At 43.7% G+C, this 26,708-nt stretch overlaps 2 protein-coding genes across 6 annotated transcripts; one reads left to right on the forward strand and one right to left on the reverse strand.

Annotated features, from left to right (window-relative positions):
- The first annotated feature begins 822 nt into the window (after positions 1–822).
- STRA8 (stimulated by retinoic acid 8) lies at positions 823–6,399 on the forward strand. 2 transcript variants are annotated; one of them, XM_069951954.1, is made up of 9 exons: positions 823–929; positions 1,311–1,512; positions 1,831–1,906; positions 2,004–2,088; positions 3,235–3,393; positions 3,933–4,224; positions 4,421–4,497; positions 4,935–5,040; positions 5,253–6,398. In XM_069951954.1, the coding sequence occupies exons 2-9, from the start codon at positions 1,339–1,341 to the stop codon at positions 5,328–5,330; spliced, it is 1,047 nt and encodes a 348-aa protein (XP_069808055.1). In that variant the 5' UTR covers positions 823–929; positions 1,311–1,338; the 3' UTR covers positions 5,331–6,398. The 2 variants fall into 2 exon arrangements, with proteins under 2 accessions (XP_069808055.1, XP_069808065.1); XM_069951964.1 differs by lacking the exon at positions 823–929 and adding an exon at positions 955–1,041 and having other exon boundaries at positions 5,253–6,399.
- Positions 6,400–7,162: 763 nt separating this feature from the next.
- Positions 7,163–26,556, reverse strand: LOC138771952 (solute carrier family 23 member 2-like). Of its 4 annotated transcripts, XM_069951984.1 has the most exons (13): positions 20,960–20,997; positions 20,740–20,830; positions 16,873–17,040; positions 16,634–16,791; positions 15,819–15,978; positions 14,032–14,213; positions 11,755–11,878; positions 11,468–11,624; positions 10,044–10,297; positions 9,706–9,870; positions 9,183–9,291; positions 8,892–8,987; positions 7,163–8,001 (listed from the first exon to the last, which is right to left on the reverse strand). In XM_069951984.1, the coding sequence occupies exons 2-13, from the start codon at positions 20,791–20,793 to the stop codon at positions 7,775–7,777; spliced, it is 1,854 nt and encodes a 617-aa protein (XP_069808085.1). In that variant the 5' UTR covers positions 20,794–20,830; positions 20,960–20,997; the 3' UTR covers positions 7,163–7,774. The 4 variants fall into 4 exon arrangements, with proteins under 4 accessions (XP_069808085.1, XP_069808094.1, XP_069808102.1 ...); XM_069951993.1 differs by lacking the exons at positions 20,740–20,830; positions 20,960–20,997 and adding an exon at positions 26,463–26,556; XM_069952001.1 differs by lacking the exons at positions 20,740–20,830; positions 20,960–20,997 and adding an exon at positions 23,333–23,420.
- Between the last annotated feature and the right edge of the window lie 152 nt (positions 26,557–26,708).

Genomic DNA, 26,708 nt, shown 5'->3' on the forward strand with positions numbered 1-26,708 from the left:
GAAATGCATACCTCCCAAGTGTCCCTCTTTGGCCGTCCCAAAAGTTGGGAGGTATGGAAATGGTATTTGCCATTGAAGTGAATATAAGACAGATTTTCATGTGGAAATGTACTGACATTTGCTGGGATCATGTGTCCAGATCAGCACAGATTTCAGTATTGTGTACCTGCCCTTAAGGGGTTATTCTGAGTTATATTATTATTATTATATACTTACCTTCCTGGCTCCCACCCCTTCCCACAATGCTTCTTCTGTCTGCGCTGTTACTGCTATGGCCGCTGACAGGACACAGCACATAGAATGGTGGCGCAGAAAGTAAGAGGAATTATTATGCGCCAGCCCCAAATAATAAAACTCAGCATACCCCTTTAATACTGTAACAACAACCCCCAAAAAAGACATAATAGTGTATTTTATTTTCCATTTCACCCCACACATGGGACTTATGGGGTCACAGTTTGTCACTTCCTGGACTTTTATGTTAATACTGGGGCCCCCCAGCTTTCACCTATGGGCCACTCCTGACTTCTAGGCCAATGGCTGACTGCCAGGGATCACGTGACTGCCCCCACAGCTCTCTGCTACTTCATAATTCGGGCGGGAGTTTAGTTTACAGAGATTGAACGTGTCACGTGTCCTAGTCCAACGTTCTCCCGCCTTTTTTTCCACTCTAGAATCTTTGCCCATTTTGGTCTCCGCATTGATACACTGTAACCTTTTCCTCTTCAGCTGATTGGCTGGCCCGGCGTCCACTGAGCGAGCGGTAACGGCTTCTCCTCGTCTGTGATTGGTCGGCCCGTTGCTCCCTGTGGCTGGAGCGTGATGTCATCTGTAGAGAGAGAGCTCCGCAGCTTCCCCGGAGAGTGTGGCGGGCGGGTCCTAGCGCTGTCGGCTGTGCTGCGTGTGGAGGCGCTCTGGTCCTGTTACATGTATGTACAGCCTTGTGTGTTACATGTTCTGTCGTGTGAACTAGTGTCTATAGTTATTAGTCCTCCTGAAGTTCTATTTCTTAAAGGGAACACTTATTCTTAATAATCAGGGGTAAGGACCTGAAGTGTTATCAGTTTCCCATAGTAAGACTATTCAGCTCTTAGTGGTGAGGTGTAAGGGCCACCTGCCATTGTATCGTCTACATGACTGACCTGTATAGGATATCAAAGGTCACGTGAGACCCCAAAACACATAAAGACGACGTGTAATTTGTCTACTACAGATTCCTCGGGGGTGGGGCTTAACACTAAAGAATATAGGAGAGGATTAATGTCAGGCTCCGCCCCCCCAGTTAATGTTATACATAATATTTCCCATAGACATACATGAGGCGCGTCCGCGGGCTGAATGGACACGACTGGTGAAGGTGGCGGCAAGAAAGGAGGAACCAGACAGGGCGACAGCGGCAAAAAAACAGTGAGGAAAAGAAAGGCGAAGACGCGCAACGTCTCAACGGTGCCGCAGCTGCTCCAGCAACTACGAGAGACGGTGTTTCTGGATCCCAATACACAAGCTACAAAGGTAGGGGGCAAATATTACTGTATAGGGCTGGGGATGGTCAGGGGGGTGGAGCTAGTACTGGGATAACCAAGCCCCGCCCCCAAACCCCACTTTTGTATAAAATCGGGGCTCATATCTATTAGAGCGGTGGACCAGTAACAGTAAATAAGTGGGTGGAGTCACATATATAGAGGTGAAAGTGGAGGAGACAGTATGATTGGGCAGGAGAGTCAGCCAATCAGATTTCTTCCCATGTTTAGACTCCTGAGAGGGATCGGGCCTGTATAATTTGTATTACTATTGTGCTTTGTCATCTTACTGATGTCTCTCATACTCCAGAAAGAGGTTCTGCAGCAGGCGAGGCAGCACATCCTGCACCTGGAGAGCACGCTGGACTCCCTGCTGAAAATGAAAAGTGAGTGTGCCTGTATACTGTGTCTATCTTCATAGATGTATATATATATATATATATATATATATGTGTGTGTGACACAATGTGCCTTGTGCCTAAGGTCATGTTCTCTCGGAGGACAGCGCCCCCTGTAGCCTGGAGGACATCAAGGTGGAATATTTACAGCTCTGCAATAGCGATCAGAGGTATGTGACACGAATGCTTTCTTAAAGGGCTTTTCCACCTACACCTTAAAGGGTAACTCTGGCTTTTTTTTTCTTTCTTTTAAATCAGTTCATTTTAGAAACTAAAATACCGTTGATTTGTAAAGGTCCATTTACACAGAAGGATTACCTGACACATTATCTGCCAAAGATTTGAAGCCAAAGCCAGAAACAGACTATAAACAGAGGTCAGGTCATAAAGGAAAGCCTGAGATTTCTCTTCTTTTCAAATCCATTCCTGGCTTTGGCTTCAAATCTTTGGCAGAAAATCTGTCAGATAATCTTCCTGTGTAAATGGACCCAGTTATTTCTATTTAAAAAATACTTATCAGCTGCTGTATGTTCTGCAGGAAGTGGCGTATTCTCTCCAGTCTGACACAGTGCTCTCTGCTGCCACCTCTGTCCATGTCAGGAACTGTCCAGAGCAGGAGATGTTTTCTATGGGGATTTGCTGCTGCTCTGAACAGTTCCTGAAATGGACAGAGGTGGCAGCAGAAAGCACTGTGTCAGACTGGAAAGAATACAGCAGGACATACAGCAGCTGATAAGTACTGGAAGACTGGAGATTTTTAAACAGGTGTAAATTACAAATGCGTATAACTGTAAAAGTATTTTTTTTTTCACCAGAGTACCCCTTTAATTCTTTTCATTTAACTCTATTAGCCACCAGTGTAATGGGGACAATATCGCTTTTTTTTAGTGACCCTTTGTTTTGTACCTCTGTTACTTCATAATCCCTAATACCGCAAATACTAAAGGTCATAGGCTACAACCCCTTTAACTTAAAGCTGCCTCCTTCCAAAGATAGCGCCACAACTATCCTCAGGTTGTATATGGTATTACAACTCGCCTCCATTCACCTCAGTGAACTGGATGTGCAATACCGTACCATGTAACACCATATTGCAGTGTATTATATCTGTTAGTGTATGGACACAGACTTTTTGAGGTGTAAAATAGTGATATTGTACTTTAAAGGGGATCTTGTTACCCGTTTTGAAGTAGTTGACAGATTCCCTTTAAAATCCATTGACACCCACCGCCATATACATGTACAACCAATGGCGCCCAGGCTCACTCTATACCATACTACCATACTTTGCAATGTTTTGTTTTTTCCCATTTTAGCGGCCCGCCGATTGAGCTGATGGCACCGGGCGAGGTGGACCCCGTCCTCTTGTACATGCAGCCGGATATTCAGAAAGACCTAGAGGAATCGGTTGAAGAATTAAAGCTAGAAAGTTCTACGGAGTCCGTATCCTCACCAGATATCATGGACTTTGAACGGTAAATATAACATATCTGGTAGAAGAATCACGGACGTGTATAAGAATCGCGGACGTGTACAGTATCAATATATACTTCAGAGCTAAACTCTTTAAGGGGTACTCTAGCAAAAAATTCTTTCAAAATGACTGGTGTCATAAAGTTCTATAGATTTGTAATTTACTTCTATTAAAAAATCTCCAGTCTTTCAGTACTTACCAGCTGCTGTATGTCCTGCAGGAAGTGGTGTATTCTTGTCAGTCTGACACAGTGCTCTCTGCTGCCACCTCTGTCCATGTCAGGAACTGTCCAGAGCACGAGAGGTTCTGTAGAATACACCACTTCTTGCAGGACATACAGCAGCTAATAAGTACTGGAAGGCTGCAGATTTTTGAATAGAAGTAAATTGCAAATCTATAGAACTTTCTGACACCAGTTGAGTTAACTACAATATCCGGAGTACCCCTTTAATTGTGCAGGCTTCAGAGCAGCATTCCCGAAAGGGTCATTAACCATAAAAACAAGGATAACGATAGTAACTTGATGGTTTTCCCCTTCAGGTACCTGAAGTACTATACGCAGGCGGTGGATATGTTACTGGAGAACAGAGTGGTGTCTCCGGAGCAGGTCGCTCATTCCATGGTGTCTACGGCCATCTTCAGCCTGTGGCAAGAGCTTCGCCAGAATGGAAAGACCGACATTTATGAGAAGTACTTGTCCAGATCGGGGAACACTGCTCCCTGCTCTGTCACCTGCCCCCCAGACTCAGGCCACGCCAGCGGGGGCAAAAGAGACAGCGGGGCAGAGAGTCAGGAGGCCACCAGCTCCTTCCTGTCTTCTACTCCTGAGGAGGTGAGCAGTGAACAACAATGGCAAACTTTTTTTTTTACATTGTGTTCCATTTTCAGGATCTCTGCTTGCTGTCAGTGTATGATTCCATCCAGAATAGTGATGTCAGACAATAGAGGATACACTGCAGCAAACCTCATACTGGTGTCTCACTGATTAGGAGGGAATATTACAGAACGCTTCCTTTTTGTTTCTTTAGATTCTCCTCGACGATCATCTCGATTTCACTGCAGAATTTTTAGATCCGAATGTGAACCAGACAAAGTCCAGTCCAGGGTAAGATTATAGGTTCTACTCCAGTGAGTGACCCCACCAGCAGATTAGTGAGTGCAGCTCTGGAGTGTAATACAGGATGTAATTCAGGATCAGTAATGTAATGTATGAGCACAGTGACCTCACCAGCAGAATAGTGAGTGCAGCTCTGGACTATAATACAGGGTGTAACTCAGGATCAGTAATGTAATGTATGTACACAGTGACCCCACCAGCAGAATAGTTAGTGCAGCTCTGGAGTATAATACAGGATGTAACTCAGGATCAGTAATGTATGTACACAGTGACCCCACCAGCAGAATAGTGAGCGCAGCTCTGGGGTATAATACAGGATGGAACTCAGGATCAGTAATGTATGTACACAGTGACCCCACCAGCAGAATAGTGAGTGCAGCTCTGGGGTATAATACAGGATGTAACTTGTCTATGATTTTGTCTAGTCTCCTTATAAATGAAAGTCCCCTGTGGGATAGTCAGGAAGGAGGGAAGCATCTTTACCAACAAGTCTACAATTTTTTGAGAGCCAAATTGTCTTCCTGCACTCAGGTAAGTTTCTATTTCTGTGAAGCTTTTTGTTAGTTTAGTAATACACTTGGAAGATCTGCTTCCTGTGGAGAGATGGGATTGGAGTATATGTATTATAGTGTCTGTTCACACAGAGCAGATTTCTGTTCATGTGAAAGGGGAAGGTCGTCCTGCAAGCACAGATTATTGCAGAGTCCCTCTGTGGAACATAACTCAACTTCTCTATTCTCAAGGAGTCTGCTCCACAGAACGATTACGAGACGGTGCTTCTGAGATGCATGGAAACTTTTGATGATGAAGACGACTTCTGAGGAGCGAAGTTCAGTCTAGGCGTACGACACTATGATGCCTGCAATCGCCAAGTCGGGAGTTTACACATTGAATGTTCCGTTTCCTCAAAATCTTAGGTTCTTAAGTCGCTGCCGCTTAGGTGACACTCAGGATATTGCATCTGCCTCCCAGAGATCGCTTGTTTCTAATTTATTTTTTTATTTATATGAAAAAGTTTACAATTTTATTCCTTGAAAAAAATGGAGATTTATTTATATGCTAATATTTATAGGTTTTTAGAGAAAATATTTATTAAAAAAGTTTATATAGAGAGAGGGAGTTACATTTTGTTGATATGTTATATTTGATTGTCTTTCACAACAGAGTTGAAAAATTACCAGAATTCTGTTAATTCCATTATTATTGTTCAGTTTTTGGGAACAAATATGGCCACCATTACAGGCCCCACATGGGCCATTACTCTACTTTCCCAGACTAATAGCTCTGGGTTAGAAGCAGCATTGTTCATCCAGCTTTTCCAAAAATTTTAAAGGGGTATGCCACTAAAACATAACTTTAGAAATATTGCTGCCCATGGTGAGAAATTAACAAACAGCCTATTCTTACCTTTCTGTGTCCCACTGTTGTCCTCACGTTCGGGTCAAGATTAAGAGGATTCCGCCTCCTCTTCAAAGATGGACTCCTGCTCAGCCAATCACCGTCCGAGACAGGGCAGCTCCACAGGCAGTGATTGGCTGAGCGCGTTGTCACCTGCAGAGGAGTCCATCTCGGAGGTGGTGGCGGGATCGTCTAGGTCAGTACTGAAACAGGTCATAGGACGACACTAAGGGAACATGGAAAGGTAAGAATAGGCTGTTTGTTCTTTTCTCACCATGGTCAGCAGTATGTGAAAAGTTATGTTTGAGAGGAATACCCCTTTAAATTAAGAATAGGATTCAGCACTTATATTTACTGGGGATCTCATTTCTGAGGGTGACGGTCTTTGAGATGTAGGATGTCTTATTGTTACACTGCTGAGCAGATCTGTTCTTTAGAAGTTAAATTAAAATCTATTTATCTTTGAAATATAATGAAATTTGTATTTTTTTTTCAAATAAAATCCCAAATTTGGGCATTTGCACCAAAAACAACAAAAAATCCATAGACACGTATGGTACATGGGCAATATGTCAGGCAGGGAGGACACCACCGGATCATTGGATGCTGGATTATTGGACTTGTCATCTTTATCTTGAGCAAAGACATTTTATGCTGCTCTCATTGAAGAGACCCGGTGAAGTGTGAAGAGTTTATTTCAGGCAATACTTCATAGGGAAAAACGTATGCAAATAATTTTTTCTTCCTCCCGGAGAAGAGCCATCGTATACTAACCAAACCAGCCTACTCCACAAGGAACAGTCACTCATTTACAGATAACAAGAACTCGAAAAGACGTGTCCAAGATGGGTAATATGACATGGCTCTCCTCTGGAGGCTACTCATCTAAGAATCAGAAAAAAAACAGATGTTAAATCTAACAGCAGCAGCATCTCTCGAGGGAGCATCGGGCAGCCTCTATACCAGTTCGTTAGCCGCTCCTGCTAAAATTGTTGGCTTTGGACAGCTTTTTTCTTAGGGCTTTAAATGCTTCATCCCTTGCCCCCATATTTCTGGTTCGCCTGCGTACACAACAGCAACACAAGAGTGACTTTCTTTTCAGGAAGCCCAGGATTAATAGAGCAAGAGTTCCGGCTCACATAGATAAGAGTTTGAGAGTGTTGTGAACAGCATGGACTGAGAACGTGAAAATCAGAGGTGAACCCTAATACCCCTTTAAAATGTAGATTATATTTACGGAAGAAATTCTGCAAACTTTTTCAAAAAGTGGTTTAATAAACTTCCTATTAGAAGTATGACATTATTATAGTTACAGACTGGTCACAGTTTTCACCTGGCCAGAAAGGATGATTGTGATGGAAAGTCTCATCTTTGCATTATTTCAGTACCTTCAAGACATAGAACCAAGACTTCTCCAGTGATTGGCACAGTTCCATCGAAACATATAACCTAGACTTCTCCAGTGATTGGCACAGTGCCTTGAAGACACAGAACCAAGACTTATTTAGTGATTGGCACAGTTGGCATTTGGATCTTGAATATATCCCCCTAAAAAGACCATCATTAATTGGTCTTAAAGGGACTCTCCAGTGTAGATGACGTTTTATTGGCCATGCTCTCAGAATCTGAATATTGTTGGTCCTTTAATCGGCAGCCCCTCCAGTCAGTTGTGTGCCGTAGAGTAATTGCAGATCTACTCGCATGAAAAAAATTGTGGCAAGACGCCCACTGCTCCCAGTGAACATCCATGCCATCCAAACTTTGCAATGGTCAGCTTTGCAGTCCTCCAGTGAAGATGAAGAGGTGCCCCAAGAAAGGTCCTGAGCTTACTCATACAGTGTGCATCGTCCTTGATGTTAACTAACACTTAGTGGTTAGTTTCTATGTAGCCATTCTGATTGCTGCTCTCATTAGTCACAAGAGGCAACTCTCTGTGTTTCGGACAGAAAGGAACGTATCGGAGCCAAGAAGAAGTGCAGAATTTCGTACCAATGCCAAACGGAAGGTCATAGACTTCCCCAACATCCGAACAGCTGTCCTCCATGTCCTCATTGACTTCATTCCAAGCAGCTATTCCTCTTTCTTCTTTGGTACCTATAATGTAATAAGAAACAAAAAGGCACAGATGATACTCAGGTCTTATTAAGGTTTCTATAAGAAAAATCTGATTAATAATGCATCTGAGATCTAGAGAAGAAGTGAGGAACCATGGCACAACAAGCACACTTTCCTCAAGCAGAGACGGTAGTTTAATGCTCGTTTCTTTTTGGTGTGTTGGGAAGGGCACATACACAATGTTGCAATAGTCCCAATTATTTTGGCCAGACGGTACTTGGAGAACTGCCATAAGGAAAATGAGTCTGATCGAATATAAGGATTAGTGGTTGACTATATAAATTTACTGTGTGACATGGTTGAACACCATTGTCAGAAACTTACGGAAACAGTGTTGGTGTTGAAACAAGATAAAATTGTGTTGACAACTGAACTCTTTGGTTCCCATTGTCAGCCGCATGCACTAATCTCTGCCTTTTGATTCTTTGACTCATAACATTATAGTTACGGCCAAGATAGGGATTAGTACGGAGCAGAATGTTTCCAACTTGTTCTTTGATTCTGAAGTTGGCTTCACATGTAATATTGTTGTCGGTCTTTGGTCTTCACTTGTAGCCAAAACACAGAATGAATGCCAGCTTCACTTCTGGTTTTAACCAAATACTACATGCCAATTGAGCTAATAATATGAAGTAATGGCAAGCACATCCCTAATGTCTAGACCAGTTCAAGCCAAGCAAGGATAGAAACGGTAAAGTTTTCCAGGATCTTAAACCATCTTTCTACCTTAATCAGATTTTTGTTAAATGATGAAGAAGACCAAAGTTCAGGTCAAAGAGGAGAAAGGATCTGGAAGGGAGAAGGGCTGATGAGCAGATGTGTAGTCTTTGCAACCATAGAGACTCTTCTTGTTTGGAGATCACCATTACCTGGTATAGTGTTGTCCAGGAAGAAACCTAGGAACCCGCCTACGAACATTCCTGTGGTCAACAGCACCAGGATTACTTGGTCTAGTTGAACGATACCTGTGCAAAGACGGAAATACAATTAAGTACTTTTCGGGTTCCTGAAAAGGACACAACACCAAATTCTGAAGACCTGAACCCTAACAACATAGAACAACGAAGCTCCATGCTAGCTAATTCAGGATTTGAAAGTTGAAAAAGTATAAGAAGAATTGGCAATTCAACAGAACGAGATATTCAGCCTCGAATCTTTACCAGTCTCCAGAAGTGCCGTATTTTTGTTCACCCAGTCTGGAATAGTAAGGCCGCAAAATATGGAGAATCCAACAATGAATATGTTCCTTGAGGAATTCATGTCAGCATACTGTAAGAAGAACAGACGAAAATTGTTCATTATGATTGGGAAATGAAGACCCGATTTCCAAAGTGTCAACTAAAGCAATTTGCTCATAGTCTTGCCTTGAAGTCTACAATTGTGATTCTCCATCTCAGATGCAACCTTTGTATCTCTATGTGTACATTCTACAAACAAACCCTTAGTGTAGTCTGATCCTCCAGTTATGGAACTCCAAGAACGTGGAGTAAAGGGATGGAAGGACATTAGTCAAACTGTAGGAGCTCCAGAATATTGGAAAACTCTACAGCCATTTCCTGTGGCAGAGGACTTGGTGTACTAGTCTTTTGGCTTCTAAAGAAGGTATCCGATTCCAAGGGAACAACCTAATTGATCTACTCCTTAAATGGAAGGAATGTTTTTGGTCATTCACCCTCCACTTACCTGCAAATTGGACATCCCGACAGCAGCTATTACTCCAAACATCACCAGAAACATCCCACCAATCACCGGAGTTGGGATAGTGGCAAAGACGGCACCAATTTTACCGAACATGCCCAAAAGGAGCATAATTATTCCACCAACAATGATCACCATCCGACTGCCAACCTGGAAAGTAATGGACCATATTAGACTGGCTTAAAACAGATATATCTGCTGCGTAAACCACATTCAGTTCCTGCAGTCGGGCATTCTTGATCATGAAACATGGCAAAATACATATGGCAAAATGGTCTTCACACACTTCTTAAGAGTCAAATTAATGAAACGTGACTACTTACCCTGGTGATTCCCAGGGCACCGACATTCTCACTGTAGGATGTGGTCCCATTACCAGTACCCCAGGCTCCTGCCAATAGACAGCCGATCCCTTCTATCCCGATTCCTCTGTTTATGGCATGCTTCGGTGGGGGTGGTGCCCCAGAAAGACGTGCGCAGGCGTGGTAATCCCCTACTGACTCAATCATTGATGAAATTACTCCGGCCAAGAGCCCAAATACGCCCTCTAGACTGACGGTGGGCAAACCCCATTGGCCTGAAAGACAGAGGTAATATAGGTATTACGTAGGGAAATTGACATGGTTTGTTGACTTCTAGTGGAGGGTAAATTTACAGTAAATGGGACCAATCCAAATTTTACAAAACAGATGATTTCAAAGTGGCCTGACTGACTGAAACAGTGAGGTATGACATTAAGTCTCCTAGGACTGTATCAAAGTGTTTATAGTTCTAGAAGCCCTTCAATTGTCATACTCAACTTTCCCAGGCAATCAGGAAGCTTTAAAATTAGAACGAATATTTTTAGACTAAAAATGAATCGATGACTGTAATCCAGATTTTTTTTCCCACATACTCCTCTATATTGATTCAAGAACTCTTAACTAGGTTATCACCCAGAGTAGAGCTCTTTAAAGCGAATGTACCACCAGGTATATTGCTTTGTGTTTTTCACATGAACAGACCGGCACGGGGATGCCGATGCCGCCATACTTATTTTGAACTGTTGCCTGATTCCCATGCATGACACTGGTCTATTCCCAAGCACCGGCCCGGCATGAAGCCCTGGAGTGGGGCCCTCAGCCCCCAGTGTGACAATCTGCCCTCGATGACGTGGCTCCATTAGAATCAATGGAGTCGTGTCACAGAGGGGAGATAATCACACTGGGGGCAGACGGGCTCACTCCAGTGCTTCATGCCGGGCCGGTAATAGACCGGCACCATGTGCGGGAAGCAGGCGGTGGTTCAAAGAAAGGACAGGCATCGACATCCCGACGCTGGTCCTTTCATGTAAAAAACCCTAGGCAGTTTACCTGGTGGTACATTCACTTAATCTAGGGTGGAGCAGTTGAAGAGACTTCTTTGGTAGTATTTGTGAGTGTTCACGGGAATTTGAAAGAGGTGCAAAGCAGTTTATTTAAGAGGAAGAACAAAGTTTATTTTTTAGTAACAAGTTCTATGGACCGATCTTCGGGTGATATATGAAGGGAAGAGAAGCAAATTTTTAAAGAATTTTTGAAGTCTCCAATTCTCCTTATGCAAAGACTATTACTCCTCCCAGATGTGATTGGACTCCTGGGCTCAGAACGTTATGTTTCCTCATCTATGGCTGATATTTTGATATGTAGTTAGATGGTCGTTATGGTGAGATCTACAAAAGTCCATTAGATTAGGTTCGCCATGATTAGTGGATGGTACGTGAAGATACCTGGATAAGGAAAGCGGAACCATGGAGCTTGAGACAAGACATTTCCCTTCACATCGGTTCGAGCATAATACCCGTAAGTCTCTGGCTTGGAGGGGAAGACATTGGTGATGGTCAGAATGTGGCAGACTAACCAAGAAATGGAGATACCAAGAAGCACCTGAGCAAGAAGAGAAGAAGAAATGGGAAACCGGTAAAGAAAAGCATTTGGAATGTTTTCTCCTGTAAATTTCTTCTAGTATGTCAACAACTAGTATATCATCCAAGATATTTAGAAGAAATCACCTTACCGGAAAGATCTGGAAGATGTAGGATCTGGAGAACTGCCACTTTCTGTTACTTTTTGAGTAGTGCGGGATCAGGAAAGGTACGTTCCGTAAGTATTGAGAAAACAAAATGATGAAGAACGTCGTCCTGGATGATAAAAATTAAGAAGGCGATCAGTAAGCTTGTATTATCACAAGTCCAATGAAGTCATCTAACCTGGTATTACCCATGGTACACTTAGATGACAAGCCTTGTGGGAGCTAGCATGGTGCCAAACTGGTTGGGAACAAAGGAATGGAGATAATCAACTTGACAGAAGAGGATAGAATATGGAAGGGGAAGCTCCTTAAAGGGAATCTAGCAGAAAACTCCCCCTTACCCCGTTACTATGGGCAGTAGCGGTCTTTGGCACCAAGCACCCCAAGCGATCGCTTGGGGCCCCCAACATCCAGGGGGGCCCCCACGCCCCGCTCTTGTGCTCAAGACCGCTGGACAGGGCTGCTGCTGCGATCTGAACTGTAACTATGAGCACTCGTAATGAGCGCTCACAGTTACATGCAGCAGCAGCACTTACAGGGTGGGAGCCATTGGCTCCCTTCCTGTCAGTCACTCTTGTGGCCACAGAAAGTGTTTTCCCTGCGGTCACAAGTGGCCACTTTGTCCTTGTGGTGCCAGCGCTCCAGTGACATCACTGGAGCATCAGCGCCAGGACAAGGGGAGTGCGGCCTCTTGTGATCGCAGAGAAAACCCTTCCTGCGGCCACAAGAGTGAAGAGAAGAGGAGACGCCCGGACCCAGGTGAGTATAAGTGTTTGTTTTATTGTGTTATATACTATATGGAAGGGGGAGCACACAGGGGTCTGTTTAACTAGGGGAGAGCACAGCGGGGGAATATATAAATGGGGGGAGCACACAGGGGGGGGTCTATATAAATGGGAAGAGCACACAGGGGGGGCTATATACTACTGGGGGAGCACACAGGGGGGCTATATACTACTGGGGGGCACACAGGGGTCTTCATACTACTGGTGGGGCACACAGGGGTCTTCATACTACTGGTGGGGCACACAGGGGTCTTCATACTACTGTTGCGGCACACAGGGGGTCTATATACTACTGGTGAGGCACACAGGGGGTCTATATACTGCTGGGGGCAGCACACAGGGGTCTGTATACTACTGGGGGCAGCCCACAAGGGGTCTATATACTGCTGGAGGAGCACACAGGAGTCTATATACTACTGGGAGAGCACACAGGAGTCTATGTAATACTGGTAGGGCACACAGGGGGTCTATATACTACTGGGGGAACCACACAGGGGGTTTATATACTACTGGAGGAGCACACAGGGGTCTATATCCAAGTGGGGGGGCACACAGGAGGTCTATATACAAGTGGGGGTGCACACAGGGGGTTAAATACCACTGAGGGAGCACACAGGGGGGCTATATACTAGTGGGGGAGCACACAGGGCGTATATACAACTGGGGGCAGCACACAGTGGGTATATACGACTGGGGGCAGCACACAGTGGGTCTATATACGACTGGGGCAGCACACAGGAGGTCTACATACTTCTGGGGGAGCACATGGGGGGCTATATATAACTGGGGGAACACACAGGGGTCTATATACTACTGGGGGAAGCACACAAGGGGTATATAATACTGGGGGCAGCACACAAGGGGTATATACTACTGGCAGTAGCGCACAAGGGGTATATACTACTGGGGGCAGCACACAGCGGTCTAATGTTGTGGAGCGCATGTCGAGGGGGGGGGGGGGGCCCAGACATAACTTCGCTTGGGGCCCCAGAAATGCCAAGACCGCCCCTGACTATGGGCAGCTTAACGCTACGATCACCGCTGTGCTCCATTTGTAAATCTGTGGTCCGGTTCCTGAGATATTGCCATGAACTTTATATGCAAATAAGCTTTATTGGTGCACTGGTTGCTGTCCCAGTGCGGTCCTAGTGCACCGACTTCCTAGCCAGTCAATGATGCAGCTTCATCAATATTCATGATGGTCGTGGCTGTCACTACCATCCTCAATCCTCATGAATATTGATGAAGTGATGGCAGTGTACCGGAGGCATTGGGACAGCAACCAGTGCACCAAGGAAGCTCATTTGCATATAACGTTTTTGTCCAATATCTCAGGAACCGGACCATTGATTTATAAACAGAGCACAAAATTCATCTCAGTGTTTCAGCCTCAATCTTCCTATATCAACAGGTTAGTATGAACAAGGTTTTTGCTAAATCACCTTTAATTATAGTATGTTTTTTTCTATTTACTTACATGATCGATATCCCCCAGTGGGTTCCCGCATCATTACCAGCAGACTCAAAGAGGGGAAGAGCGATGAGAGTTATAGTTGGAGCGATTGTTAAAGGACCAATAAACCGCATGAGGAAGCCTATCAAACCGGAAAACCCCACTATGATTTGAAAGCAGGATGCAACCATAATGGCTCCTTGGACCTGCAAAAAACAGATTGGAAATCACCTGGTTACTATAATGTATATTAAAAGGACTTCCAAAAAAGTTGCAGTTTCCACATTGGCCACTAGATGTTGCTACAGGAGCTATGGAGGCAAAAAAGCTACTCACTTTACGGCTTGCTGTGAAACTAATCAAATTGCTTGATTTTCATTACTAATGCACACAAATTGGGGGGTCCTATAGGATGAAGTAGATCTTTGGTGGGCACCAGATACATATGGCCAACTCCAGCAGATATCTTGTGCCGACACTGTGTTTGGGATTACAGCTCGGCTCCATTCACGTAAACGCTCTCCCAGACGGAAATGATAGATAGCAAGGGACAAAGGACTGTAGTCACCGGCCTGATATGGTGACATTCCATAGAGTCTGGGCAATCCTCCTGAACGTGATACGGTGTTCTCGGGTTATTGATGACACTGCTGGGTTTTGCCCAGTTCTGTCCGGCTCCCATGTAAATCAATTGGTTTTCACAGACGAGGAAATACTATACAATTAATTAGTGAATCACCGGGGTCATGGAAACGCCTGGATGGTTCGTGATGTTCTAGAACTTAAACAATGGACTATGGACTTTGTTGCATACTTTCTTAGTTGTAATGAGCGAGTTCTTTAGCTATACAGCCCGTGCTTACATGTTATGCTCGGCCGCTACTCACTGGGCTGGGCACAATGAACGCTCAGCTCGAGAGAAAAAATAACTAGGGTTATGCTGTCTTGGCATTAAAGGGGTTCTTTGGCTAAATAAATAAAATTCTTTCAAATCAACTGGTTATGGAAAAACTTATACAGATTTGTAATTTACTTCTATTTAAATCTCCAGTCTTCCAGTACTTATCAGCTGCTGTATGTCCTGCAGGAAGTGGTGTATTCTTTCCAGTCTAACACAGTGCCACCTCTGTCCATGTGAGGAACTGTCCAGAGCAGCAGCAAAACCCCATAGGAAACCTCTCCTGCTTTGGACAGTTCCTGACATGGACAGAGGTGGCAGCAGAGAGCACTGTGTCAGACTGGAAAGAATACACAACTTCTGACACTAGTTAATTTGAAATAATTTTTTTTTTCTCTGGAGTACTCCTTTAATGTGCAGGTATATGCTCTCTTGGCGTTGTGGTTATACTGTCTTAGCATTAAGGTTAGCATGAGGCATACGCCCTCTTGGCTTTAGGGTCAGGCATACGCCCTCTTGGCTTTAGGGTCAGGCATACGCCCTCTTGGCTTTAGGGTCAGGCATACGCCCTCTTGGCTTTAGGGTCAGGCATACGCCCTCTTGGCTTTAGGGTCAGGCATACGCCCTCTTGGCTTTAGGGTCAGGCATACGCCCTCTTGGCTTTAGGGTCAGGCATACGCCCTCTTGGCTTTAGGGTCAGGCATACGCCCTCTTGATATTAAGGTTATATTTATTTAGGTTAGGATTAGGGATGTGCTGTCTAAGCATTAGGGTTAAGGGTATGATGTCCTAGCATCAGGAATAGCGATATGCTCTCCTGATAATAGAGTTAGGGTCTTACTAATCTAGGTTATCTTTGAAATGGCGACCACCAATTGAGACCAACACGCCCGAGACGACTCTCAAAACGTACCTCCCGTATCCGTGACTGCCAAACATCCACAAATTCTGGCGACGTTGCATTCACTAGGCTGGCATTTTGGGTCCATTCTGGGCATCTCCACTTGGGAAGCGAGAGCATGGCAAGGGTTGGGGTCAAGAAGGTGAAGGTTCCTCCTTGTAAGATCGGTAACCTATGACATACAGAACATCGGCTTAGATAAACTCAACATTACATCTATCCGTATTTTTCTTAAAGGGACATCCCGACTAAAGATGTCAATCTGCACCCCACATATTGAGATGAACGGAAGACGTTCCTACTTTTAAAAGGAACCTAAATTTATGGATTCAGTAAAATCCCTTTAAGGCTCGAACTCAGCTATATAATATGTCATCCAGTGTATCGTCCTCATCTTCCTTCCATCCTGATCAGGTCTTTCCTATATTAGTTATTGACCTTAGAGTGAACCGGAGGAGTAAAACATTAAAGGACTCTTAAAGGGACAGTACTCCCTATTAACCGATGTGCAGACACAGCAGATAAGAGAGCGTTATCTCAGCCGTCATCCTGTTTCGTAAGATTCCAGCCCGTGGCATCGGATATCTATTACATATCTGTTTTGTTGTAATAACCAATCTAATTTTATGACCTCTGGTTGTAAAAAAGCGCAATGTAAAACGGATTGAGTGCCAGGTCATCGCAACGTTACCTTCTATCCGATTCAGGGAAAGCAGAGACCTCATAATAATTGTAGGAAACAGGTGGCGGTCTATCTGGAATATTGGATGCCGGTTTAAAGGAATTTTCTGAGATTTGCTATTAGGATCTAACGTATATGAGCTTACCTGACCCCAAAGACAACCTGCAGGAGGGTGCAAATCCCGGAGACGAAGAAGATGGTGCTGACAAGGTTGCTCTGTGTCAGGGGGTCGTAGGTCAAACACAAGTCCTTGGATAGGATCAATGGAATGGCAACAATCCCCCCCAGGGCGGTCAGACAATGCTATGAAGAAAAACAACGGACTCATAATAGGTGACAACCAATATGGCCACCACTACAGCAGCCATGGATGTCCAGACCTACCTGGATGCCCAAGAAGATGCACAAGTACCAGGGCGGCACGTCAGTCACCGTATACGCCAGCTTGTTCCGGTCATTGTCCATCTGGCCATCTTTCTTCTTCTTCTCCAGGTCGAGGTCTTTGGTACCATATGAAGACATGATGTTATTATAGTGAGGGACATCCTCTATCTGCCAAAGAGAAGGAACTTTGATTAGAGGTCGACGTAGCGCCGGCATCGGACAGAACTTTATTAGGTTTCATCGAGTCAGATATCAGGTTCTCATCAATAATAATAAAATGTCATTTATTACTGAAGACTAACAAGGTTTCACTTCTTAAAGCAGAAGTTTGTGCTCCACAGCTGTCAGCAAGAAGTTCAAACAATAGGTAAAGAGACAGTGAGCGGTGTATGATCACTGAACTAAAAACATATACAAATGTGTTACATGAGTTAAATCCTGTATTATACTCCAGAGCTGCACTCACTATTCTGCTGGTGAGGTCACTGTGTACATACATTACATTTCTGCTCCTGAGTTACATCCTGTATTATACTCCAGAGCTGCACTCACTATTCTGCTGGTGAGGTCACTGTGTACATACATTACATTACTGCTCCTGAGTTACATCCTGTATTATACTCCAGAGCTGCACTCACTATTCTGCTGGTGCGGTCACTGTGTGCATACATTACATTACTGATCCTGAGTTACATCCTGTATTATACTCCAGAGCTGCACTCACTATTCGGCTGGTGGGGTCACTGTGTACATTACATTTCTGCTCCTGAGTTACATCCTGTATTATACCCCAGAGCTGCACTCACTATTCTGCTGGTGGGGTCACTGTGTACATACATTACCTTACTGCTCCTGAGTTACATCCTGTATTATACTCCAGAGCTGCACTCACTATTCGGCTGGTGGGGTCACTGTGTACATTACATTTCTGCTCCTGAGTTACATCCTGTATTATACTCCAGAGCTGCACTCACTATTCTGCTGGTGCGGTCACTGTGTGCATACATTACATTACTGATCCTGAGTTCCATCCTGTATTATACTCCAGAGCTGTGCTCACTATTCGGCTGGTGGGGTCACTGTGTACATACATTACATTACTGATCCTGTACATGTAAAGGAGCCATACAGTGCCCACATAATACAGCCATATAGGGGGAGATTTATCAATAATGGTGTAAAGTAGGCCTGGATCAGTTGCCCCTAGCAACCAATCAGACTCCACCTTTTATTCCTCACAGATTCTTTGAAAAATTTAAAGGTGGAATCTGATTGGTTGCTAGGGACGACAGACAATCCTACTTTAGGGTAGCTTCACACACCGTATAGCAGCAGATTTGATCTAAATAACTGAACACAGCATCAAATATGCTGCGGATCCTGTATGTGTGAACGCACTCTTACACCAGCTTGATAAGTCTTCCCCATTGTGCTTATATAAAGGAGCTGTATAATGCCCGCAACACACTGCTATACTCCTATAACACAGTCATATAGTGCATGTTAAGGTGCCATAAAGTGCCCACATAATACAGCCATACTGTGCCCACATAACACAGCGCTCACATAATACAGCCATACTGTGCCCACATAACACAGCGCCCACATAATACAGCACTCACATAATACAGCCATACTGTGCCCACATAATACAGCCATACTGTGCCCACATAATACAGCCATACTGTGCCCACATAATACAGCGCTCACATAATACAGCCATAAAGTGCCCACATAATACAGCGCTCACATAATACAGCCATAAAGTGCCCACATAATACAGCGCTCACATAATACAGCCATAAAGTGCCCACATAATACAGCCATACTGTGCCCACATAATACAGCCATGCAGTGCCCACATAACACAGCGCCCACATAATATAGCCATACTGTGCCCACATAATATAGCCATGCAGTGCCCACATAATACAGCCATGCAGTGCCCACATAATAGAGCGCCCACATAATACATGTACTCTGTATTCATAATGGTACCATACAGTGCCCAACTATGAGCCGTCACCAGTACAGTGTGAATGGGGCCATGGACATCTATATTATACAACCCCCACTGAGCGCTGCACCAAATCCCACTGACTGCTCCCCCAAATCATAACAAATCCTTCTCATTCCCTTATACTAGAGGGGGGCGCTCAGATCCAGGGTCACACTGACTGCTGAGGCCCGGGGTATCAGGCTGCAGCCACACACGGTATACCACAGCTCCATACACCGCTATATAGTGTAACAACAGATCTAAGCTTCCTCATTGCCCAAGGGTGCAGACAGTCTCCCAATAACAAACCTAGATCACTGTATGTCCCTGTATAGAGTATATATATATATAGATAGATAGGATAGATAGATTAGATAGATAGAGACCTGTATACAGTATATATAGCTATAGATGGGCCTGTATACAGTATATATAGATAGACCTGTATACAGTATATAATATAGCTATAGATGTGCCTGTATACAGTATATATAGATGTGCCTGTATACAGTGTATATAGCTATAGATGTGCCTGTATACAGTGTATAGATAGATAGATGCCTGTATACAGTATATATAGCTATAGATGGGCCTGTATACAGTATATATAGATGGGCCTGTATACAGTATATATAGCTATAGATGGGCCTGTATACAGTATATATAGATAGACCTGTATACAGTATATAATATAGCTATAGATGTGCCTGTATACAGTGTATATAGCTATAGATGTGCCTGTATACAGTGTATAGATAGATAGATGCCTGTATACAGTATATATAGCTATAGATGGGCCTGTATACAGTATATATAGATGGGCCTGTGTACAGTATATAATATAGCTATAGATGTGCCTGTATACAGTATATATAGATGTGCCTGTATACAGTATATATAGCTATAGATGTGCCTGTATACAGTGTATAGATAGATAGATGCCTGTATACAGTATATATAGCTATAGATGGGCCTGTATACAGTATATATAGATGGGCCTGTGTACAGTATATAATATAGCTATAGATGTGCCTGTATACAGTATATATAGATGGACCTGTATACAGTATATAATATAGCTCTAGGTGCCTGTATACAGTATATAATATAGCTATAGGTACCTGTATACGGTATATATCCATAGGTGCCTGTATATAGCTATAGGTGCCTGTATACAGTATATAGCTATAGGTGCCTGTATACAGTATATAATATAGCTATAGGTGCCTGTATACAGTATTTATAGATGGGCCTGTATATAGATATACATGTTCCTGTATACAGTATATAGCTATAGATGGGCCTGTATACAGTGTATTATATAGCTTTAGGTGCCTGTATACAGTATATAGCTATAGGTGCCTGTATACAGTATAGCTATAGGTGCCTGTATACAGTATAGCTATAGGTGCCTGTATACAGTATAGCTATAGGTGCCTGTATACAGTATAGCTATAGGTGCCTGTATACAGTATAGCTATAGGTGCCTGTATACAGTATAGCTATAGGTGCCTGTATACAGTATAGCTATAGGTGCCTGTATACAGTATAGCTATAGGTGCCTGTATTATTATACAGTATAGCTATAGGTGCCTGTATACAGTATAGCTATAGGTGCCTGTATACAGTATAGCTATAGGTGCCTGTATATAGTATAGCTATAGGTGCCTGTATACAGTATAGCTATAGGTGCCTGTATACAGTATATAATATAGCTATAGGTGCCTGTATACAGTATATAGCTATAGGTGCCTGTATACAGTATATAGCTATAGGTGCCTGTATACAGTATATAGCTATAGGTGCCTGTATACAGTATACAGTATAGCTATAGGTGCCTGTATATAGGTATAGCGTTGCTTTCTGACCTCAAACATCAGGTTGTCCACCCCTCCTCCTCCTGGGCTGCTGCCCTTCTCCATGTCTGTGCAGGTGATAGTGAGAGCAGCTCCTCTGCAGGTGATCTGACTCCCTGACTCCTCAATCACAGGCTCCTCCGCAGGTGATCTGACTCTCTGACTCCTCAATCACAGGCTCCTCCGCAGGTGATCTGACTCTCTGACTCCTCAATCACAGGCTCCTCTGCAGGTGATCTGACTCTCTGACTCCTCAATCACAGGCTCCTCTGTCTCAGGTCAATGAGTAACGAACCAGGATCAGGGTGATTATGGGAATCAGCAGCACAGCAGGGCCGGTCGCCTCCTCCTATGGCATCGCCCATGCCCGCACCCTCCTTAAAGTTTGCTAAGTAGTTTTTTTTTTTTTTAACAAAGGAAATTCCTTAAAAAATTTTTTTTTTTCTTTTTTCTTTTAGGGTTAGTAACCACCAAGCTGGAAGTGCCTCTATGGAGTGCAGTAAGAGCTGCGCACCTATGCAGGTGAGGGTTAATTCTGCTCTACACTTTCATGGTTTGGACACAAGGACCTTCTGTATTCGCTTATGTTATTGCGCTTTGACGATGGACGAGGAATTTTACGCTTTTTTAGCTCCTAGAGATGCGTGACGTTCCGGAGGACGGGAATGTCCAATGCCGTCATCCCAGGATACTAGACGTCTACTGGATTCCGCCAATCTCATTGGATTACATAGTGGGTGTTGTCAGGAGCAACGTATGAGCTGCTTAAAGGGGTTGTCCAGGCTTAGACAAAACATGACCGCTTTCTTACAGAAACAGCGCCACCCCTGTGCTCAGTTTGGGTGTGGTATTGCAGCTTAGTTCAATTGAAGCAATTGGAACTGAATTGTAATACCGCATGTAGCCTGAGGACAGAGGAGGCGCTGTTTTTTTCTTTGCCTAATCTTGGATAGCAGAGATGTGAGGTGAAGCTGGCTGGTTTGGTGTACACACATATACAGTCACTCCTCTCCACTGCTGCATTGCTTCCTTGTATCTCACAGTGCGTCACATGAAACCAGAAAGCTTAAAGCAACAACCAGCAAGTTTAGGTTCTTATGAATCCGAACGCTCAGCATCTGACTGGGGGCTCCTGGAACACATGGACACAGCCTACGGCTATATATGTTGATGTAACCACTTAGCCTATAGTGCCTCCAGGGAAAACCTTCAAATATATGTTGATGTAACTACTAAGTATAGAGTGCCTCTAATATCTGTGCACTTGTATATACAATGATGCAGCCACTAAGCATAAAGTGCCTCCAAGGACTGTGTGCCTGTACATACACTGATGTAACCACTAAGCATAGCATGCCTCCAAGGAGAACCGCCAAGAACTGTGCACCTGTATTTACACTTATGTAACCACTAAGTGACTCCAGGGACTGCACACCTGTATATATACTGATGTAACCACTAAGCATAGAGTGCCTCCAATGATACCACCAAGCACGGTGCACCTGTATATACACTTATATAACCACTAGGCAAAAAGTGCCTCCAAGCACGGTGCACCTGTATATACACTGATGTAACCACTAAGCATAAAGTGCCTCCAAGCACGGTGCACCTGTATATACACTGATGTAACCACTAAGCATAAAGTGTCTCCAAGAACTGTGCACCTGTATATACACTGATGTAACCACTAAGCATAAAGTGCCTCCAAGCACAGTGCACCTGTATATACACTGATGTAACTACTAAGCTTAAAGTGTCTCCAAGAACTGTGCACCTGTATATACACTGATGTAACCACTAAGCATAAAGTGCCTCCAAGCACGGTGCACCTGTATATACACTGATGTAACCACTAAGCATAAAGTGCCTCCAAGCACAGTGCACCTGTATATACACTGATGTAACTACTAAGCTTAAAGTGTCTCCAAGAACTGTGCACCTGTATATACACTGATGTAACCACTAAGCATAAAGTGTCTCCAAGAACTGTGCACCTGTATATACACTGATGTAACCACTAAGCATAAAGTGCCTCCAAGCACAGTGCACCTGTATATACACTGATGTAACTACTAAGCTTAAAGTGTCTCCAAGAACTGTGCACCTGTATATACACTGATGTAACCACTAAGCATAAAGTGCCTCCAAGCACGGTGCACCTGTATATACACTGATGTAACCACTAAGCATAAAGTGCCTCCAAGCACAGTGCACCTGTATATACACTGATGTAACTACTAAGCTTAAAGTGTCTCCAAGAACTGTGCACCTGTATATACACTGATGTAACCACTAAGCATAAAGTGCCTCCAGGGACTGTGCACCTGTATATACACTGATGTAACCACTAAGCATAAAGTGCCTCCAGGGACTGTGTGCCTGTACATACACTGATGTAACCACTAAGCTAAAAATGCCTCAAAGCAGGAGTGGCTAGAACTGTCCACCTGTGTATGTTTTAATGTAACTATTAGCTTAAAGGGCCTCTATGGAGAAGTCCCAGAAACTGTTCACCCATATATATATTTATTATATATATGTGACTGTTACTACTAAGCTTAGCGTGCCTCCAACGAGAAACACCGACAATCGATATACCTACATTTATGTTATGAGAAACCACCAAGCTTTAAGGGCCTCTATGGAGAACTGCCAAGACCTGCGCTTGTATGGGAACCACACGATGGCGGTATTATATGTGACCATGGATGAGATTTATCAAACATGGTGGCTCAGTTGCCCCTAGCAACCAATCAGATTCCACCTTTCATTCCTCACAGACTCTTTAGAAAATGAAAGGTGGAATCTGATTGGTTGCTAGGGGCGACTGAGCCCGTCTCACTTTACACCATGTTTGATAAATCTCCCCTATATGTTTAAAGGGATCTTGATGCCCTAGTTGGGTGATACCTTCCCGTGTTGTCACCTCTTACATGACCCGCCCCCCTCCCCCCCCGATCCATTGAATGCGCTGAGACCCTCACGTACATAATCCAATCTGAGGGTACAAACACACAAGGCATATATGCTGCATATTTACTGCTGCGATACGCAGCAGATACGCAGCAGATACGCAGCAGATTAGATCTAAATAACTGAACACAGTATCAAATCTGCTGCGTATCTGCTGCGTATCTGCTGCGTATCTGCTGCGTGTGTTTGTACCCTAAAGGGTAATCCGCAAATAGGACACTGTCCCTTTAAATCCCCCCCCCCCCACACACACACACTGATTTGCATACAATGATGATAGGCTTTGCTTAATGTAATCTCCCTCCAGGAGATGCCTGACCCCTCCCCCCATGTGCTCATACCTTTCCCTGAATATCAGTGCTGCCACCTGCTGGACACAAGTTATATAGATTTGTAATTTACTTCTATTTAAAAATCTCTCTTCCAATACTTATCAGCTGCTGTATGTCCTGCAGGAAGTGGTGTATTCTCTCCAGTCTGACACAGTGCTCTCTGCTGCCACCTCTGTCCATGTCAGGAACTGTCCAGAGAAGCAGCAAATCCCTATAGAAAACAGTTCCGGACATGGACAGAGGTGGCAGCAGAGAGCACTGTGTCAGACTGGAGAGATCACACCACTTCCTGCAGGACATACAGCAGCTGATAAGTACTGGAAGACTGGAGATTTTTAAATAGAAGTAAATTACAAATCTGTATAACTTTCTGACACCGGTGGATTTAAAAGAAAAAGATTTTCGCCGGAGTACCCCTTTAAGTAAGTACACAAATTCTTGGTCACCTCCAGAGCTAAACTCACACTGCACACTCTGCACTGTTTCTAATCAGTGTCTACACTGATACCTTGTACCGAACCCTCAGCTGTGTAATGATTAGGTCTAAATAGGAGTTTAGCTTCTAAACAGAATTCTCCATTTACTGACAGCAAGCGGACATGTTGAAAATTTAAAGGGATTGTCAGGTTTTATGTCAGTGTATATTGATCACTATGTACTGAGAATAGCTGGGGTTTGGTACAGTTGGGAATGGACTCCAGACTGATACACATTATCTGCACTGACAGCAAGCAGAGATCTTACCACTTAAAGGGATTATCTACTTTTTATGTCAGTCAAACTTAATGTATAATTGAAAAGTCTTTATACAAAAATTTGCAGGTTTCGAATCTCTGCTTGCTGTCAATGAATAGAAACAACACTTCACAGCTGAGGGTTTGATACAGTTGTGAATGGACTTCAGACTGATACGCGTTACAGCAAGCAGAGATCTTATCTACTTTTTATGTCTGTCAAGCTTAATCAATGTATCAACTGAAAGGTCTGCAATGTTATATAAAGCTTTGCAGGTTTTAGATCTCTGCTTGCAGTCAGTGAATAGAAACAATAGTCTTCACAGCTGAGGGTTTGGTACAGTTGTCCTCTATCTCTAGACAACCCTAGACTAGACAGCCCCTTTATTTCTTTCTATCTCTGCTTGCTGTCAGTGAATGGGAACACTCCATTGTGAGCTAAACACATAGCCGTACAATCCTCTCTCCTGTTACACAGTATTAGTGCACCTGCTATGTTAATATGGATTGTTTCCATCCACTGACAGCAAGCAGAGGTCTTAAGAATTAAAGGGATTGTCCAATTTTATGTCAACACAACAGGAGAAGAGAGATTTGTGCTGCCATATGTCTGACTTACAAAGGATTGTTCCAATTCACTGACAGCAAGCAGAGATTTTGCCAGTTAAAGGGATTGTCTATTTTTTTTTATCCAATCAAGCTCAATCATTCTATAATGAGAAGCTCAGGATATTTCTATATAGCGCTGCAGATTTCAGATCTCTGCTTGCAGTCATTGAATAGAAACAATAGTCTTCACAGCTAAGGGTTTGGTACAGTTGTCCTCTAGACAACTTTGGACTAGACAGTCCCTTTATTTCTTTCGATCTCTGCTTGCTGTCAGTGAATGGGAACACTCCATTGTGAGCTAAACACATAGTCGTACAATCCTTTCTCCTGTTACATAGTAGTAGTGCAGCTGCTATGTTAATATGGATTCTCCCAATTCAATGACAGCAAGCAGAGATCTTAAGAATTAAAGGGATTGTCCAGTTTAATGTCAATGAAGTTGACATAATAGAAGAGAGATTTGTGCTGCCATATGTCTGACTTACAAAGGATTGTTCCAATTCACTGACAGCAAGCAGAGATTCTTGCCATTTAAAGGGATTGTCTATTTATTTATTCTAATCCAGCTCAATCATTCTATAATGAGAAGCTCGGGATATTTTTTATATAGCTCTGCAGATTTCAGATCTCTGCTTGCAGTCAATGAATAGACACTATGCTCATCACAGCTGAAGGTTTGGTACAGTTGTCCTCAGGCTGATACAAACAATCTATGGGTTTGTAGTCCAGGATTGTCTAGACAGAGGACGACCGTACCTAATGTTCGATTTTCCAGCCCAAATATGCAGGCGATGTTCCTATTCACTGACAGCAATCAGAGATCCGATATCTGTCACGATATATAAAAAAGTTTCGGAACTTTCCTGATAGACAATGATTGAGCTTAATTGACAAAAAAAAATAGACAGTCCCTTTAATTGTCAAGACCTCTGCTTGCTGTCAGTGAACGGGAACAATCCCCTGTACAATAATCCTGTTACAAGGTGCGGGTAAATTACAACAGGAGACAGATATGGAGTGTTCCCATTCACTGACAGCAAGCAGAGATGGAGAAGATACAAGAGATAGAAGATCAGGGACTTGCCTTGAACGCCCTCTTGTCCAGTCCCTTGAGCCCCTCGTCGGCAGTCATCATCCCACGGGCAGCTGACAGGCACACGCTGATCTCTTAGCTCCGATGTGACATGTTACACGGCCGGATGGGGAATGTGCAGCTGCACGGCCGGCAGGGAAGTTAAAGGAGCTGAGACTCATGTGAGCAGAATTATCACCAGCTGAGGCCAATTGCTCAGGGAGCGTCTCTTCCTGGTAGTAAAACCAAGGGTTAATA

Source organism: Dendropsophus ebraccatus, chromosome 1 (genome assembly GCF_027789765.1).
Source record: "Dendropsophus ebraccatus isolate aDenEbr1 chromosome 1, aDenEbr1.pat, whole genome shotgun sequence".
NCBI lineage: Eukaryota > Metazoa > Chordata > Amphibia > Anura > Hylidae > Dendropsophus > Dendropsophus ebraccatus.

Coding starts and splice junctions, on each gene's coding strand:
- STRA8 (XM_069951954.1), top strand. CDS start 1,339: ATGGACACGACTGGTGAAGGTGGCGGCAAGAAAGGAGGAACCAGACAG. Junction 3,394..3,932: donor GATATCATGGACTTTGAACG/GTAAATATAACA, acceptor TTTCCCCTTCAG/GTACCTGAAGTACTATACGC. Junction 5,041..5,252: donor AATTGTCTTCCTGCACTCAG/GTAAGTTTCTAT, acceptor TCTATTCTCAAG/GAGTCTGCTCCACAGAACGA.
- LOC138771952 (XM_069951984.1), bottom strand. CDS start 20,793: ATGGAGAAGGGCAGCAGCCCAGGAGGAGGAGGGGTGGACAACCTGATG. Junction 15,979..16,633: donor CAGGTTGTCTTTGGGGTCAG/GTAAGCTCATAT, acceptor TGTATGTCATAG/GTTACCGATCTTACAAGGAG. Junction 11,625..11,754: donor ACATCTTCCAGATCTTTCCG/GTAAGGTGATTT, acceptor CTTCTTGCTCAG/GTGCTTCTTGGTATCTCCAT.